Here is a 19339-nt window from a genome sequence, read left to right as displayed (position 1 = left end):
TGCTGTGCTCACTACAAGTGTAGCTACCATCCGTCACCATACAACACCGTTATAATACCATTGAATGTATTCCCCACACTGTACCTTTTTCATCCTTGTTACTTATTAACTCTGTAACTGAAGGTCTGTATCTCCCACCCCCTTTCACCCATTTTTCCCATCTCCCCACCAACGAACAAACAACCAGCAGAATCAAATCTGTAAATACAGAGAACAAACTAATGGCTGCTAGAGGGGAGAAGGTAGGAGGCTGCTTTTGATAAGGTCACCAGTTTTACCCACTCTTTTGGCTCCTTGGGCCACATGTTACCTTTGCAGGTCTTGAGAATGTTACCCTCAGCCTCCTTCTCTGCTCTCGTCTCCTCTGAGAGCTTTAACTCCCAGCAAACCCTAATGGTGTCCATGTCTCCCCTCCATTCCACAGCCTGGTGAGGATTGGGGCAGTCAGAGTCTGCTGCAGCATGTCTGGAGAGCAACGGTCAAGGTTTGAGACCAGGCCAGAGCCTTGGGAACAGAGGACAGTAGATGGACTGATCTTTGACACTTTTGGGGGACAATTGACTGAAGACAGAGGATGTCTAGATATGATGATTGAAGGAAATAAGGAATAAGGGTTGACATCCAAGTTTCTGATTTGGATTACTGGGTAGAAGGCAGCCCCCCTTTATGAGATGGGTAACTTGGAGAAGCCAATTTGTAGGTAAAGATGTCAAGTTTAATTTTAGTTATGTTGCATTTGAGGTGCCTCAAAGGAGATGTCTACTAGGCAGCTGGAGATATGGGTGGGCAGCTTGGGAGAGATGCCTGGGTTGGGAGCTTAATTTGGGACTTAGGACTTAATTAGCCTTAGGACTAGATGAAGTTTCTTGGAGAGCGCGCAGATGAGAACCCCTGGCCTAGTTGCCTGCAGTGCCAGGAGATAGCTGCCTGCCTTTGTTCCCTGGCAAGCAGCATGAGGGGGTGCTTCTGATGAACAGGAATGTGTGTGGCAGGGCAGCTGTTGGGCAACCAGACTGAAGGAAGGGCCTGTTCCTATCAGAAAAGGAGCAGGAATAATGGGAGAGGAATCTGTCTTGGTGCTAGAACCTTAGAGAGGCCATAAATGTTGTCATATGCCCCCAGAGCTATCCCTTTTTGTGGGCTGAGTGCCACTGCTCTTAGGGATGATTAATAAGGAAGGAAGAGGTCTAAGTGGTGGTGGGCAGGGCCTGCGCTGGATCTCTATCAGTGAGAGGCTGCTCCAAGTCCTCTGTCTTGTATTTGCAGCCTCCCTGGGTTGGCTTGACCTCCTCTGCTCACACTCTACTCTGGGTCCAGCCTCCTCACACCAGTGTCTCTTCCATCCCTGCAAAGGACTTGCCCTTTACTGCCCCACCTCTACCCCTGCTATTCACTCACTGAACAGTGCTCCACTGAGGCCAACTCTGATCAGTGTGAGTGGTACCAGCTTTGTTTCCATTGCCTGGAACTTTCTGTCTCCATGGTCTGCTGCCTCTAGGGTCTAAGCAGGGACTCGGAGATGCTGGGTCTTATCCCTCAGGTGCCCTCATTAGCATCCCAGTACCGTAGTCCCACAGAGAGCACCAAGCGAGCAGCTCTGAGGCTGCTTGTTATTACCACTCACCACAGAGCCTGGTGTGCCTGCCATCGCCATGGTGACAGCTTTGGAAGCTGGAACGGGTAGATGGAGGAGGATGAGGTGATGCGGAGTGGGACAGGGTTTCAACAATAGGGGCCATAGGCAACCTGGGGGGTGTGCTGACCATTTCTGATCAAATCTGCTCTGAATCTCTCTTTCTCCAGCCTCCCTGACCCCATGGCAAGAAACATGGCAGAATGAATGTAATCTCCTCTCTCTCTTCAGGATTTTTCCCTCTCAGGCTGCTCCTTCCTAGTGTATTTTGTGGACACCTCCTCCTCTACTCATGTGTTAAACTTTGGGGTTCTCCAGAGCTGTCTCTGACCTGGTCCCTTAGTCTGTATTTTCTTTCTGTGTAATCCCACCCACTTGCTCTCCAGTGCTCCCCACACCCCATCCTTTTGTGAGTCCCGTCCTTTCTCCCTCCTGAATAGTTCTCCACACTGCCCACTTGTCTCAGTCTCCTTTGTCACCATCTTCTTCAGTCTTCTCCCTACCACCTTGCTTCCAGTCTTGCTCCCCATATAATCCAGTCTCTACATAGCAGCCAGAAGATCTTTCTAGAATATAATGCTGTTCCAGCCATGTTCTCGCTCAGCTCTTCCGAGGCTCCCTATAGCCCAAAGGAGAGAGTCCTGACTGGTACCACTGCCTATGGAACCCATGGGAGCTCTCCCTCCTCTCCTCCTCACTGCCTGTCCCAACCATGAGCTCCTCTTTGTTCCTTAGCTTGCACAACATTACTTGGGAGTACTAGGGAGAATGTGACTAGAGCTGAAAGGAAGATGCCCAAGAGACAGTACTGCTGGTTGAAAAAGTCAATGAGAGATGAACTTTCATCTGAGGAGCATGAGCTCTGAGGTGGTCTCAGGTCAGGAGAACCAGAGAGCAGGGGGGAGTGGTAGCGTGGCAGCTGCCTTGGGCCAAGGAGATACATCTCCACCTATGGGACAGGAGTTTGGGGGCAGTGGCTGCTTTGGAGGTGCTCAGCAGCTTAAGCATGTGCCGGGCATCTGAAAAGCCAGGGCACCAGAAGATGTCTTAGACAGTTTTTTAAAGATTTATTTATTTATTTATTTATTTATTTATTTATTTATTTATTTATTTATTTGAGAGAGAGAGCACACAAGTGGGAGGGGCAGGGAGAGGGAGAGAGAATCTCAAGCAGACTCCACGCTGAGCATGGAGCCCAACTCTGGGCTCAATCTCAAGACCCCAAGGTCACAACCAGAGCCCAAACTAAGAGTTGGATGCTCAACTAACTGACTGTGCCGCCGAGGTGCACTGTCTTAGACAGGTGTTTTGTTTTTGTGTTTTTAAATACACTTTATTTTGTTTTAGCTTTGATAGTTCATATGTCAGGAAATTCACTGGGGTGAAAGAAAAATAAGCACATTTTGTAATTTAGTGTTGTTTGCCTTTTAAATTACCTGGCAGAGTGGAGACAACACCTTCATCTTCTTGGTGTTTAGAGCCTGATACTTAGGCCTGGTACTTCCTCTGCCTTATATGGTACCCAAGATCCTCTGTGACCTTCCTCTTGGCCATCTCCCTGGCAGGTGAAGATACTGGTTGTACATGGAGGATGACAGAAAAATCCAATGGTGTGAAGTGTTCCCCAGCCAATAACCACAACCACCACGCACCTCCTGCCATCAAGGCCAATGGCAAAGATGACCACAGGAGCAGCAGCAGGTGAGTCTGTTGAGGCTGGATCATTTCAGAGGTGGCCTGGAGGCTTCTATTTTCTCCCAGCTCTGCCTCATTATCACAGAGCAAACCATCTTTTGGCTTAAGGATACCCTCTAAAAAGGGACTATGGGATTTCTAGGCACCTCCCAGGAGAGAAAAGTGCTGATAGGAGACAAGGTATGCCCAGAGAAACCCTGGTCAGCTCTGCTCCTTCCTTTACAGGCCACAGTCCGCAGTCGATGATGACACCTCCTCAGAACTGCAGAGGCTGGCAGAGATGGATGCCCCCCAGCGGGGGAGGGGTGGCTTCCGCAGGTGGGTTCCACCACTGCCTTCCTGCTACCTGTTTCTGCACATGGGGCCTGTCAGAGTGGCTACCATAACTCACCTTCTCTCAGTCCCACTGAGCCTTTCTGCTAAGACCCCTGGGAAGCATTTTTCTCCTGAGGAGGGTCCTGTGAGCAAGCTGGGAGTGGTCAGTGGAGTATTGCCTTCAGAGTTGTGTGTCTCAGCATTGGGAGGGGGGAAGGAATCCTTCCCAGCAAAGGGGTCTAGGTAGAGGGTTTTGAGGTCTACAGCCCAGAGTCATAGGCTCCACAGGGAAATCAGTAAGCCTGGACCAATCTTCCTCCTGGACTGTCCTCCATTAGCACAACCTTTATGTTGCCCTGGAGACCACTATTTGTTCTCCACAATCAACTGAGATAGCGCCTCTGACGGGAAGTCTTCCCAGAGCAATCCCTTGTCCCTCAGGCTACATTCAGAGTCATACCTGAACTCCAGCGCCTTGCCCTTGGTGCTGGCCCCCATCCCAACACTTAGCCTGGGAGACATCATAGACTGGCTTGTTTCCAAGGTCCCTTCTCCATCTCCCTAACCAGATAGTGAGCCCTTGGGTCCACATCCTTTCTGAACAGCATGATTCTCCTCTCTGTCTCATGTTGATTCTCATCTCTAGGATTGTCCGCCTGGTGGGGATCATCAGAGACTGGGCCAACAAGAATTTCCGTGAGGAGGAACCTCGACCTGACTCATTCCTGGAGCGTTTCCGTGGGCCTGAGCTCCAGACCGTGACAACACAGCAAGGGGATGGCAAAGGCGACAAGGACGGCGAGGGCAAGGGCACCAAGTATAGCTGTCCAGCTTGTAGGATTAGCAGGACTCTCAAGCATGCAATTGTAGGGTTTGGTGGGGTTTCTTATGCCACTGCCAGAGGAAGACTGGGGTCTATACCAAGCCCTGACATGGCAGGGAAAGGGGTTGGCAGGGGAGACCTGCTATGGTTTTAACTCTAGCACATTTCCATTGTCCCTGTTCACAGCCTTTCCAACATCCAGGGGCCAATTGCCATGGGAACACCTGGTGGCTTTTTTCCCCCTAGCTGCCTCTTGCCAGATGTCCTCTTGCTGATCAAGAAGCAAACAGCAAGGGCACCTGGATGTGTGCCAGCCCCATCTTGGTTCTAGCAGTCAGTAAATACAGAGGAGGATACAATTAGGGAGTGCTGCTGAGAGTATGCCCACACCAGCGCCAATGTCAGTACAGAGGTGGGCCTTTGAGGAGGCCATACTGGGGGCTGGCTTGCTGGGGAAGGCCTGGAAACAACTGTGGGGAGGGTGGAGAAGGTGGCACTGGAAGGTCTGTTCTTTGAGGAATGAGTTGGCGACTGGGGATGTCTGGCCAAGCCGACATTCCCCACTTCTGGCCAGTGGAGGAAAAGAGCTTTTGCCAAGATAGGATATAGCATATGGGAAAATGATTTGAGAGCTGGAGGCCAGGGACCAAACAGGGAGGGTGGGGTGGGCAGGAAGCACGTGGCACTCACTTTCTTGGAGTTCCTCTCTCTTCCCAGGAAGGATATGGGAACAAGCCCTGAGCCCTTATTACCATCCTGTGGAAGTTCCTTCTCAGGCCCTGAGGCCCACCCCAATGAAAATACTGCCCCTTGCCATCCCCTGCTCTCTGGGCAAGGGGCTTCCACAAGGCATGGAAACCAATGGGTCTATGTGGGGTTAAAATAGGAAGAGGGGTGACCCTTGCCCATCTTAGCTCTACTCCAATGCCCAGTACCAATTTGTGGCTCCCTGAAAATGGGGCCCTGAGCCAACCCAGTCCTTACCCCTTACATCCTCTTAAGCATCACTTTTTAAAGGACCCCTGGCCTCTGGGAACTGAGGTGCTGCCACACTGAGGACCTAGTCCCCAAGTCTGGCTTCTGCCTGTCTCCTCAGGAAGAAATTTGAACTATTTGTCTTGGATCCAGCTGGGGACTGGTACTATCGCTGGCTATTTGTCATTGCTATGCCTGTCCTCTACAACTGGTGCCTGCTGGTGGCCAGGTGAGCAGGGAGGGTTCTGGGAGGGGGTGGCCAAATCATCCCGGTCAACAGGCCTTGGGGTTGAGAGTACACCAGTCCCAGCTGTGGATACAGAGCTCACCCAACCCAGCCTTCTTTCTGAATTCCCTGCTTGCCAATGACACCTGCCTCTGCCCTATTAACCCCCAATGCCCCCTATTTCCCAACTTAATATATTGCCACAACTTCAAGTCTATCCTTCCCTGGTATCTGTTCCTACTTCTCCATCTACACCAATACTGTCCTGGGTAAAGCCACCCTCCTCTCTCCCTGGGACAACTACAATAGCCTTGCACCCATTTCTTGTAGGCATTCTTTCCCCCTCCAATTCATCCTTCACACTTGAAACTAGTGTGGTTGGTAGAAAATGGGATCTGATTATGTCAGTTCCTCCTCACAAACCCTTCAATTGCACCCCCCCCCCCATTGCTCACAGGATGAAGTTGAAGCCCTCAGAGTAGGCTTCAATGCCCTCTGGACCTGGCCTTCTCTCTAGTTCCACCTTCTGGACATACCCCAACCCCAGCACTCACTACTCTTGGACCATAACATGCTGTTTCCTCAAGAGAAAATTCCCTTTCCCCATTTTTAGCTTATGGAGATTCTTCTTACAGTTTCAGTTCCAAAGCCACTTTCTACAGGTAGCTTTCCTTGACATCATTTCCCACCCCACCCCATCCCCCACTTCAGTTATTCATTCAGCAAGGGTTTGACTGAGCATCCACTGGATGCCAGGCTCTGTGCTAAGTGCTGGGGATAATATGGTGAACAAGACACTCATGGTCTCTGCTCTCTTGGAGCTCTCAGGCTAGTGGGAGACACTGGCAATAAACAAGAACAAAACAAATGCCCAAGGGACTTGAGGCAGGAAGCTACTAGAGAAAGGGCAGTCAGTGTAAACCTCTCTGAGAAGGTGACACCTTAGGTGAGACCTGGATGGTGAGAGGGAATCAGTTATTTAGATGCCTGAGGCTGGTGAAAGGAACATTCTGGGAAGGAGGAACAAATGCTAAGACCTTGTCCTAGGATGGACTACTGTGGCTGGAGGACTTCAAGTGAACATCAGGCAGGCACGGGACTGTTCTGTAGGCTTTGTGGACCAGTGGAGAGGGCTTGGATTTTATTTGAAATGTGACCAAGTAGTCAGAATTAACTGTTCTTCCCTTTGACTAGTACATTCACTGGGTCATCGTCTAGGGTTCTATCTCCTATTTGGTTCCTTCTTTAGGTCCTTACCCATTCAGTCACCAAGTCTTGCCAATTCCTCCTAAAACTCCTGCAGCCTCCAACCTCTCTTCATTCCCACTGCCTCTCGACTAAGTCCAGCTACTATTTTCTCTCACCTGGATTGGCCAGTGGTCTATGTTGGGTTCTCAAGAGGTATATGTTGCAGAGATGAACATGGAGGCTATTCAGCTGTGTCTTATAGTTCATACTCCCAATGACTAATTTTTCATTCAACTCACACCTGTCAAATCCTGGTGCTCTGGGCTAGAGCATAGGGCATGCAGTAATGACTAAGAGGTGGCCTCTGCCTTCTTGGTACTCATAGTCCAGTGGATGAGAGACAAATAATGGTCAGTGTGGATGTCTATTTAAGGCTGTCTATGTATTAATAAGGATTGGAGTAGAAGTTGCTTGTCAATAAGTTTCTTCATGACATTAAACTGACTGCAATTGGTCAGTGTCCCTGGTAGCCATCCCAAGCCCTGTGCTCAGTGGGCACTCAGTTTGAGGCCTCCAGAGGGCATTGGCTGACTTTGAGGGTGAAATCTCATCCTGTCTTCCTGCAGAGCCTGCTTCAGTGACCTACAGAAAGGCTACTACTTAGTGTGGCTGGTGCTGGACTACTTCTCAGATGTAGTGTATATCACAGACCTCTTCATCCGACTGCGCACAGGTAAGTGAGCAACTGGGATGCATACGCAGGAGCATGACCCATAGGTCCAAAGTCCTGAGTCCACAGTTTAAGAAGCCCTCTTGACACAGTGTTAGACTCAACTGCCTAGATGGGACTTGCGTTGGTGTCCCCTCCTCTTTGAACCTCACAGTCCCCATGTGCTTAGTGAGGTTCAGACTGGGGGGTCATCTTTTAGGGTTCTTCAGGCCAGCTCTTCTATGTGAGTTTCCTATACCTCTACTTGGGAAGGAGGGCTGAATGTGCAATTTCTTAGCTCTTAGCCTATTGTGGGGGACAGGCCTGAGGGCAGAGCTGATGTACTGGTTTGCATCTCTACTAGGTTTTCTGGAGCAGGGGTTGCTGGTCAAAGATCCTAAGAAGTTGCGGGACAACTATATCCACACCCTGCAGTTCAAGCTGGATGTGGCTTCTATCATTCCCACAGACTTGATCTATTTTGCTGTGGGCATCCACAGCCCTGAGCTGCGCTTTAACCGCCTACTACACTTCGCCCGCATGTTTGAATTCTTCGACCGTACTGAGACACGCACCAGCTACCCCAACATCTTCCGAATCAGCAACCTGGTCCTCTACATCTTGGTCATCATTCACTGGAATGCCTGCATTTACTATGCCATCTCCAAGTCCATTGGCTTTGGGGTTGACACCTGGGTTTATCCCAACATCACTGATCCTGAGTATGGCTACCTGGCTAGGGAATACATCTACTGCCTTTACTGGTCTACCCTGACACTCACCACCATTGGGGAGACGCCACCCCCTGTAAAGGATGAAGAGTACTTATTTGTCATCTTTGACTTCCTGATTGGTGTCCTCATCTTTGCCACCATTGTGGGAAATGTGGGCTCCATGATCTCCAACATGAATGCCACCCGGGCTGAATTCCAGGCCAAGATTGATGCTGTCAAACATTACATGCAGTTCCGAAAGGTCAGCAAGGAGATGGAAGCCAAGGTCATTAAATGGTTTGACTACCTGTGGACCAATAAGAAGAGTGTGGATGAGCGGGAAGTTCTCAAGAACTTGCCAGCCAAGCTGAGGGCTGAGATAGCCATCAATGTACATCTGTCCACACTCAAAAAAGTGCGCATCTTCCAGGATTGTGAGGCTGGCCTGCTGGTGGAGCTGGTATTGAAGCTCCGTCCTCAGGTCTTCAGCCCTGGAGATTACATTTGCCGCAAGGGGGATATTGGCAAGGAAATGTACATAATCAAGGAAGGCAAATTGGCAGTAGTGGCTGATGATGGTGTTACTCAATATGCCCTGCTCTCGGCTGGGAGTTGCTTTGGAGAGATCAGTATCCTTAACATTAAGGGCAGCAAAATGGGCAATAGACGCACAGCCAATATCCGTAGCCTTGGTTACTCAGATCTGTTTTGCTTGTCCAAGGATGATCTTATGGAAGCTGTGACTGAATACCCCGATGCCAAGAAGGTCTTGGAGGAGAGGGGCCGGGAGATCCTGATGAAGGAGGGGCTGCTGGATGAGAATGAGGTGGCAGCCAGCATGGAAGTAGATGTGCAGGAGAAGCTAGAGCAGCTGGAGACCAATATGGAGACCCTGTACACTCGCTTCGGCCGCCTGCTGGCTGAGTACACAGGAGCCCAGCAGAAACTCAAGCAGCGCATTACAGTTCTGGAAACCAAGATGAAGCAGAACAATGAGGATGATTACCTGTCAGACGGGATGAACAGCCCTGAGCCAGCTGCTGCTGATGAGCCGTAAGGGCTTGGGCTCAACTGCCTTCCCAGCCTTGGCCTTGACCCCAGGAACTAGAAGAGCTGTGCAGGTGTCCGTATTTGTATGCATTACCCTCTTGAATTCTCCTTGGAGCTTTTCTGTCCTAGGTTTTTGGCTCAATCATCTAGAAGTCCTCCTCCAAGTCCAGCTAATAACCAAGCTTATGCACAGTGCAGACCATATTGGCTCAGCTTTCAGGAGCTTCAGCCTGTCCAAATACAAGGAAAGAAGAGATGAGCAGCTGAATTATCTTCAAGGGGCCTTTCTTGCGGCTGAGAGCCTGGACAATGATCTGCTCTGAAGAAGCCCATCTGCAGGACACTGTGCACCCTACTGCAGTTCTGCCTTCTCTCCAAGCTCTTTTACACATAGCTGCTTCCCACTTGGCTCTGGTCCTTGCTTTTCTAATATGTGTTCTGAATATCCCTATTTCCCTGCACATGTATGCAGTTCAAGAAATGACTGCAGACAGTTAGCATAGGTACTGTGTCTGTCTCCCAAGGCATGAAAGGAGGTTGGCAGGTAAAAGCGTGCTCACTCAGGGCTGCCTCTCTATCAGGCACTCCAGGTTCTGCTCTGTTCATCCATCTGACTGTTGCTAGCCGGGAGTGAGGTCTCTGTAGTCTTCTCTAGACCAGAGAGATGATTATTTTCTTGGTTCCTGGTCCATTCCAGAGCAGGGAGTGATGAACAAGGAAATGCCACCTGGAGAAGGAGGCGGGTGGGAGCTCTGGTCATCACCCTTCTATACAGAGCATTACTGAAGAAGCCCGGAGGCTGGCAGTGGGTGGGAGACTCTTCAAGTTCACATCTTCAGTAGAGGCACCTACAAGTTAATAAATTCATTCGAACTAGTTGTGGTTATTGCTCAATTCTGCTATTCACATTCTTTCCCTTTCTCCCCTCTTTTCCCCTCTTATCCAGGACTCACTCTGACTGGAACACTCTCTGCTGTCTTCTGCTGCCTGCCTAAGCCCCACTGGTCCTTCAAGACTCAGATCAGGCACCACCTTCTTGGAGAAGGCTCCCAGTTAGGCAGTCAATCACCCCCTCTCTAGACTCCTGCAGCACTTGAGAGTCCATGTCCTGGCTCTTATCACGCTGTATGGTTGGTTTTGACAGAACTGGTTTCCCCTCCAGACTGTGGGCTCTTCGAGGAAAGGTGTAGGACACTTTCTCCCTCACTGCTTTGTCTGCAGCCTTGGCAACATGCCTGGCCCAGAGGAGGCTTTCAGAAAATGCTTATTTACTGAGTGAACACACTGAACGCCTATGTTTCCATTTGCCAATAGCCAGGTCTTGACAGAAACACTGGCTGCATCTGGGGATTTACAGAGGATCTTCTGGAGGAGCAGATACTTGAGTGGGTACCACCAGATGATTAGGAACCCAAAGGACAAGTGTTAATTAGTGGGCAAGTGTGCAGACTCAGATGCTTTTGTGCATACCACTTATCTCTATCTATCTACCTACCTACCTACCTACCTACCTACCTACCTACCTACCTACCTACCATCTATCTGCCTGTTTATCATCTATCTCTCTATGTCTCTATTTATCATAATACAATACACATCAAATTTACCATATTAACTATTTTAAGTGTACAGTTTTGTAGTGTTAGGTACATTCACATTGTTGTGAAACAAATTTCCAGAATTTTTCATCTTCCCAAACTGAAACTCTGTCCCCATTAAACAACAACTCCCCATTTTCCCTCCCTGCTAGCACTTGGCAACCACCATTCTAATTTCTGTTTCTATGACTTGACTACTTTAGATACCTCATATAAGTGGAATTATACACTATTTATCCTTTTGTGATAGGCTTATTTCACTTAGCATAATGCCCTTAAAGTTCATCTATGTTGTATCATGTGTCAGAATTTCCTTCCTTTTTCAGACTGACTAATACTCCATTGTGTGGATAGACCACATTTTGTTTATCCATTCGTCCATTGATGGACACTTGGGTTGTTTCCATCTTCTGGCTACTGTGAATCATGCTGCTATGCACATGAATACACAAATACCTGCTCAAGTTCTTGCTTTTACTTCTTTTGAGAAGATACCCAGAAGTGGAATTGCTACACCATACAGTAATTTTATTTTTTAATTTTTTGAGGGCCCATCATACTGTCTCCCATAGCAACTGCACCATTTTACATTCCACTAACAGTGCACTAGGATTCTAACTTCTTTACACCCTCACCAACGCTTATTTCCTGTTTTTTTGTTTGTTTGTTTGCTTTACAGTAGCCATCCTAATGAGTGTGGGTATCTCATTGTAGTCTTGATATTCATTTCCCTGGTAAACAGTGATTTAGAGCATCTCTTCATATGCTTGTTGGCCATTTTTATATCTTCTTGGAAAAATGTCTGTTTAGTCCTTTGCAAAATTTTTAATCATGTTGTTTGGTTTTTTTCATATTGAGTTGTAGAAGTTCTTTATATATTCTGGGTATTAGCCCATATCAGATATATGATGTGCAATTCCTCCCCCCTTTCCATAAGTTGCTTTTTCACTGTCCATTGTGTCCTTTGACACACAGAAGTTTTTAATTTTTTTTAAAGATTTTATTTATTTATTTGACAGAGAGAGAGAGACAGCCAGCGAGAGAGGAAACACAAGCAGGGGGAGTGGGAGAGGAAGAAGCAGGCTCATAGTGGAAGAGCCTGATGTGGGGCTCGATCCCATAACGCCGGGATCACGCCCTGAGCCGAAGGCAGACGCTTAACAGCTGTGCCACCCAGGCGCCCCCAGAAGTTTTTAATTTTGATGTAGTCCAATTTGCCTGGATGTAGGTGTTGCCACTGATCTTCATTGGAATTCGTTCTTCTAGCCAGACTTCTTTTACGTTAGATGTAATTTCTTGGCCTCTTTCATAACTTACAGTAACAAAGCCTAACCAGGGGCAGACCCACTTGGAGGGATCTGTAACATTACCCATGCTTAGACCTTATCCCTGAGAGTGGCAACAGTAGGAAGGCAGCACTCATGATGGAACAGCATTCTGTGTATGCTCTCCCTTTGAGTGCTGGGCTAGAAGAAAGGGCTCTAAGTCCCTTCACTTAATTAGAGGCTGAGCCACCAGGAGGAGGGGTCATTGGGGACCCAACCAGTTGCTTGCCCAGATGATCATAGCTAAGGCTACACTAAGGAGCTCAGTTTCACTATGTGCTGGAACCCAGAATAGATATTAGTTTGGTTGTCCTAGAGTGGCACTGGGCCCAGAAGAAGGGGGATGACTGCACTGAAAAATATTTCCTTGGTTTTAGCAAGAAATCTGCAGCCTTTTCCCATGGAACCTGGTTCACCCTTGGTCCAGCCCCCATGGGTGCCTGATTTCCAGCCCACATCAATCTAGCAGACATTGAATCTTGGACCTAGTTTTCCCCAGTGCAAAGTAAGTGACTCATCTGGATCATCTGGGGAGCCCACTGGATTGAGATGCAGGATTCAGGGCTCTGTTCCCACCCTCTCCCCAGACATCTTCCAGTCTAATGACCTTTTGCAGTGCCTTGAATGTCCACGTTCTTTAGGCTTCTGGAAATTTTCTCATGCTGTTCCCTTTGCCTGGATCACTGTTTTCTGCCTTTTCTTCCTCTGAGACTCAGTTTAGGGGCCTCTTCTCTGAGGCCTACCACAGCTTTCTATGTGAGACTCTCCTGAACACTGGACAGTTTGTTCCTTGAGAAAAAGATGAAAGCGTTACAGAAAGAATATCCATGAAGCTTGGGGTGTGTGAGTATGTGAATGTGTGTGTGAACACTTGTGTAGATGTGGTGTGGATGCCTGTGTGAGCACCTGGATGTCAGCCTAGGCAGATATTGTCTCTCTCTGTGTCCCCTCCCGGTCCCCTCCTTGGTTGCTTTCTATAAGAGCATGACTCTCTCCTGTCTGTTGCTGGCCACCACCCCCGCTTCTCTCCCATAACTGGCTGTAATATAAGAACTGAAGTGCATTTTCCATTATGTGTTGTATTTACTCAGCATAGTCTGATGTTCCCTGCTCTTAGTTTTAAAATACTTGAATTGGAATGTTCTTTATTTTCCTCTGAAAATACCCACCTGAGATAAATTGCCCTATTTGTATATGGCTATCAATGTGCTTTTCTTTGCATTGGTGACCTTCTATAGAAAACAAAAGCCCTTGCTCCTACCCACCACTCTCCCTCCCCTTTTGGTCTGACCCTTGGTGGCTTCATCTTGGCCGGCACACTGCTGCCCCCACTTCAGCCCAGCTTGAGTTCCAGCCTCAGCAGCACCTATTTGTCCCTTAATCTTGAGCCTAAAGCTAATTTGACCTCTTCCCCTTCCCTTGAAAGGAAGCCAAGATAGAGGGTCCCCACTTCTGGGTAGCTTGGAATTGAGCTCAGAACCCCCCAGTGCACAAAGTCAGAGAACCCAGCCACCAGAGGGCGCATGGATATAAGAAAAGGGTGGTGGGCTCTGCTCTGTGAAACCCCCTATCAAGCAGAGGGCTGAGTAGGGCTCAACCCAGGCAGTTAGCTGGCTGCCCTCAGGGCCTAGCTGAGCTGTAGGACCAGGTCTTCCTCTCTGAATGCCCTACTGCAATCCCTTCCAACGTCCTCAGAAGATCCTGGGTGTCAAAGCCAATGGATGAATTCAAGTCTGTGTATCCTAGGCACCCAGACTTTGCTGGGGGTTGAACGTGGAGTAAATGTCAGGGCTGAACTTCAAGGGGACCTGGAAAATATGTTTGTCATTATTAATTTTAATGTGTATTGAGAAAGAAATACTAGTAGTCTATGAAGCCCTTGATATTATGAATATTACTGCTTAGCATGGAGTTAAAGAAAAAGGTGAACTGACTTAAGGTTGATTTAAAGAAAATGATTATATGAATAATTGTTCCAAAGGGTCATGAAGGTAGTGACCAGATAATGGTGAATATCCAAATGCTTACCTGACACCACTGAGGCATTTCAAAATCAACACCATCATAACTCACCTTTTATTGCTTTTCTCCTAAACCAGCTCCCTCCCATCCTCCCCATGTCAGTAATGGCTTGTCCACCATTCCAGTTGCTCAGGCCAAAACGGTTGAAGTCATCCTGGACTTACCTCTCTCCTTCGTCCCGTATATCTAACCAACCAGCAAATACTCTGCTTAACTTTCAAAGTGAAGTCAGAATCCATGTACCTCTCCCACTTCCATTGGTCCCACCCTGATCCAAGCCACCATAAGCTCTTATAGATACCTGCAGTTGCCTTCAGACTAGTGTCCTTGTTTCTACCTTGTTTCCCTGAAATCCTTTCCACTTCCCTGCTTAAAACCTCCCAGTGCTTTCCCATTATTCCTATAATAGAATCCAAACTCATGACTGTGGCTTCCAGGTCCTGTCTGTTACAGGCCCAGGCCATGTCTCTGACCTTGCCTGCTCTTTCTCACCTCCTGCTTCTCTCTGCCCCAAGCCCTCCAGTCTTCTTTTAATTCCTCCCACACTCCCACCAAGCTTCTTCTTGTCTTGGTGGCCTTGCACTTACTTTCCCTTTGCCTTGATCCCTCTTCCTCTAGACCTTGCCATGACCGGTTCTTTGTCTTCAGGGCTCTGAAGTGGCCCTCACAGAGATCCACATCAAAAACAGCCCCTACCTCCTCTCTGTGGGATTCACAGTGCCTTCCCCATTGCTGAAGCTCCTTGGGTTTGGAAGTGTGGGTAGGGACTTGGTCCCTAGAGGGCCCCTACTAAAGGTAGAGCTCTACAAGCCGAACAGGGAGCTGGGGTAGGCTGGCATAGATGCCATCTGGTTCCAGGAGGAGGAACGGCTTACCATACCGACTATGGGTTCTGTTGCAGGTCACCTTCCCCCTGGCATGGACTGAGCTGCCAACTACTAAGTGATTTTGCTTGGAGAAAAGGCAGACATTTTCCTGAAAGGACAATCCAGCCCTGATTTAAGACTCGACACCAAGCCAGCTACAGATGGCGCCATCCAGGAGGGTGATGAAGATGCATTTCCAGCTAAAAGGCTTGCTAAGCACGGGTCCAAAGGGGCTTAATGCTGTGGCTGGGACTGGGGCCATGCCTGTGTAGGATCAGATAGGGGTACTGGCCTGGGAGCCCAGGAATGTAAGGTAGGTTCTATTCCACTGCTATTTGCTAGAGACATGGAAATTTCTACCCTTGGAAACCTGGGGCATAGCACAGTGGGAGAGTTGGGGAAGATGGCATTAAATCCTTATTTCTAATCAAACCATTCTTTCTTGGCTCCCCTAGGTTTGGTGAAGCCCTGCTATTTTCCAGAACTTTTCATCTACTTGTACTTACAGGACTCAAACTGGTAAGTGCTCTAAGGAGATCTGGGCAAGCTGCTATTTTGCTCTTCATATACAGATTTGTCCCTGAGTACTTGGTATTTGCCTAGGGTCTTGAAGGATGCAGAGGAGCTGTTTTGGCAAGCAGGGTAGTGTGCCCAGTCTGTGGCTGGAGTGGAGCATGAACTTGATGTTCTCTTGAGCTCCACAGATCCTGGGATTAACTTGGCCTCACTGGCTGAACTTGGATGAGTTTCTTTCCCTTTTGGGCTCAATTTCCCACTTTTTTTTTAAAAAAGAGTTTTTCAGGACACCTTGAAGCCCTTCTGAGGAAGGGAGGGGATGAGTTTGTCTTATCTCAACTCATACCACTGTGTCACCCAAGTTTGTGTAACTGCTAACTTCCAGGCAGACCTTCAGAGTTGCCAGTTTCTATGGATCAGTGTATTTAATTAGATACATTTTCTTGTTTCTCCTTTATTGGACTGAGTAAGAAAATTAAATGGGCAATTTGTTGTTAGGTTATTTAAATGCCAACTCAGTTACATAATCTGGGTTTGTGCCACATCCAAGTCCTTCAAACTTCTTCCTGGAGTGGTGGAATCAGAGGCCAGCTGGAGGAATGGGTATCTCTAGAATTGTAGGTTGATCCTCTGGCTTTTGAGGGTCTGAGTCCTTGGGGCATAGTCTGACTCTTTGGTAGTCTAAGAGGGCAAGGTAGGTGGTTAGAGAGGCTTCAGGGCTAGTGATAGGTGGGAGCAGTGGTAACGTGTTAGTAATCAGAAGTTCCTAGCTTTGCCCGTGAACAAACATCTGCCTTGAATTTGAAGCCTGTTTTCCTATCTGTATAATTAGTAAGGTCTCCGGAGACCCTTCTGTTCTGGCGTTTTGGAGAACTCTGGCTCTAGGGAGGTGAGGACTGTCCAGTGCTGGAGCAGGGAGAAGGCTTTGGGACCCAGGTCTTGGAGGCCAAGTGAGGTGGGGTGAGCAGGTGGCTGGTGGAGATGAGGAGCAGCCTGGGCCAGGGTCTGGAAGGTGCTGCTTGGCCAGTTTATCTCAGGTTCAAGATCGCTCACCCAGCTGCTATTCCACCTCAGGCCTCAGAGCATGGTGGGGGTGATCTCGTGCTGCGAGTGGAGCTTAGTACCACGCTTTCCAAGCCCTTGCCCACCCTACATGTTACAGGACCCCTTTTGCAGAACCTGGACCCCAGGAAACTGGGGCACCCCAGGACCCCCAGGAGAGAATGGGTTTGGGCGAGGTGAGAAGTGCAGCTGCGGGCACAGGGCATGGCAGGAGGAAGTTCTCCAGGAGCCTCCTGAGGTCTCCCCATCCTCTCTGCATAGGATTCCCTCCCATCTGTTTACCCCCACCTCTCACTGAGACTCTGGCCACATCTGCCAGCAGCACAGTGCCACATGCAGGACCATTGTTGGTAACCTCTTCTCTTTCTTGCCCAAGGAAAGGCAGGGGAGGTATAGCTGTGGGACATCTCCTTCTGGGACCTGCTCTGACAGGTGATGGGGCTGTAGCCACTAGGCCACTTTCTTGGATCCTGGGGCCCCAGGAGTGAGCAGGCAAGTCTGTAGACGGGCTGCCCAGACCTGTTAAATTCAGGAAGGCTTTGACAAGATGTGACAGGCACACAGGGACAATGGCTGGAGGGCTGTAGCAGGGGCTGGGGACTGGCACTGGGGGCATTGGGCTTGGTAAATACATTAGCAAGGCAACAACCTGAGCAGGCAAATTAGGAATGCAGACAGGGCTCCATGACTGTGCTGGCTGTCTGCCTGTGAGTCACTTCTGCAGATCGATTTCATCGCTGAGCACTTGGATATGCAATGTGCTTGGAAAGACAGGCTGGGTTGCAGTCCTCCCTCTAAACACTGAAACAGTTTGGGCGATTGCCACACTGGCCCAGGAATGCCTCCTCAGGAGGGGCCCAGAAGCCATGGCCCTTGTCTCTTCCTCTCCTTGGCCCCTCTTTTACAAGGGCTGGGACCAGTTCCCTAGGGCTCAAATTGAAATTGGCCTTTCCCAAAGGGAAAGCTCCCCAAAGAGATCTCCAGAGATCCCCTTGGCTCTGCTTGATCAAGTTACCTCTTGTGGCTCAATTTCCTTGTCCCCACTCAGTACTTGGCACAGAGAAGATGCCAAAAAATGTTTCTTGAAAGAATGAGGAAACCAGTTAGTGAATTTCTTTACTTTTTAACATGTGTGGATTTGTCTGTGTTTCCTACTATATCTATGGAATAAAAGTACAGCCCTAGTGTGTCTATAGCACAGCAGTGTTTTCTGGAAACAAACCAGTTGTGTGCAGATGTGGGCTGGAGGTTGGTGGGGAAACAGAGTCTAGGAAAGAGGAAATCTGCCTGAAAAGAGTCCCAGGCAGGCTGCTCATTTTGCAGGCACGGTCATGTTCTTCCCTTTCTGTTCTGATCTTGTGGAACAGAAAATAGTTTTCCTTGGCCCAAAGACAATGTAGGGTGAGCCAGTGACTGTGTCCAAACGTGCTGAGAGCTAGTTCTGCCTGCTATGGGACAGCTTCAAAAAGATCCCACGGTGTGAGTGGTTCAAAGCACTGGATGCTGTGGGCAAGTAACCTGGAAGCTGTTCCTGAGCCCCTCCCAAAGTGACAGCAGCCCCCAACTGAGTCACTGTGGGCCCAAAACTCAAGTTTCTAGTGGGTTGTTTATCCAAGTGCAGAGATAACATCACAGCCACATGGAGTAAGCACTGAAGCGCTGACTGGTGACTTTTGAGGATTTTGAGTTGGAGCTGGCTGGAACTTGATTTTTGTCTATTTTCAAATCTTGCTATGTATTGAATCATTTGTGAATGGCAAGAAAATCCTATCCATTACTTCATATTTGCCTGTTATTTTAAGAGCATATTTTTCATAGCCAGTGACTATTACTAGATCTGTGTCATGCCATCTTACATTTGGGGAGACCTAGTACTTTGGACTAGTGACCCTGCAAATCCATAACTTTGAGCTGGAGGCAGCTTTTCCCCTGCTACACAAAAGAGTGGAGCCAGCTGTGAAGCATTGCCACACAAGCACCTGGGTTCTGCCTGGCTTCCACTGTGGGCTTCAACCTGGACCTGGGTCTGGGTCCAGACCTCCACCTGCCTCACTGGGGCAGTGAAGAACTTGGAGGAGAGGTAAGGCTGTGGCCAGCTCTGAGTGGAGAAAGAAGGACAGAAGGAAGGAAGAAGGAAGAAAACGAGAGAGGCAGAGAAACTTCTGGGCCCCTATCTGGTAAGTCATGGCCATAGAGTGATGACAGCTGGAAAAGCTACCTCTCAAACTAGGCTAGCACCCAACACTCAGAGCTTAGAGCTCAGTTCAGCACAGTAGCAGGGCTCACCTAAGGGAGGCTGGCACAAGTGTCTCTTATGGAGTGGAAAGAATAGGCGGGTTGCCTAGGTGTGCTGGCTTGATCCTGTTTGAGAAATGTTGCAGTGTCTCCTGGGAGCTTGGCCAGCAGGCCACTGTCATGTCCCCTTTGGAATGATCTTCATATGCTTGGCTGGTCTTTCCTCTCATTCAGGCCACAAGTGCCATCTGAAATGGTCCTCGCCTGCCTTTAAGCCTTTTTTGGCTGCCTTTCTCTGGCTCTTTCTTCGCTCTTTCCTCTTCTGTCACCCTCCTTCCTTCCTCTACTGTTTCTTCTCTGCTTTCCTGCTGCCCTCCCTATCCTCTTG

At 48.8% G+C, this 19339-nt stretch overlaps 1 protein-coding gene across 1 annotated transcript; it reads left to right on the top strand.

Moving 5' to 3' along the window:
* The first annotated feature begins 3224 nt into the window (after nucleotides 1–3224).
* CNGA2 (cyclic nucleotide gated channel subunit alpha 2) lies at nucleotides 3225–9334 on the top strand. Its single transcript, XM_045790496.2, has 6 exons — nucleotides 3225–3334; nucleotides 3554–3646; nucleotides 4290–4460; nucleotides 5563–5670; nucleotides 7482–7588; nucleotides 7929–9334. Exons 1-6 carry the CDS (start codon nucleotides 3225–3227, stop codon nucleotides 9332–9334), a joined length of 1995 nt encoding a protein of 664 aa, XP_045646452.1.
* Nucleotides 9335–19339: the final 10005 nt, after the last annotated feature.

The sequence above is a fragment of the Ursus americanus genome, chromosome X (genome assembly GCF_024610735.1).
Source record: "Ursus americanus isolate L20-20 chromosome X, mUrsAme1.1.p, whole genome shotgun sequence".
NCBI lineage: Eukaryota > Metazoa > Chordata > Mammalia > Carnivora > Ursidae > Ursus > Ursus americanus.
This window is presented reverse-complemented; position numbering and strand designations above follow the sequence as displayed.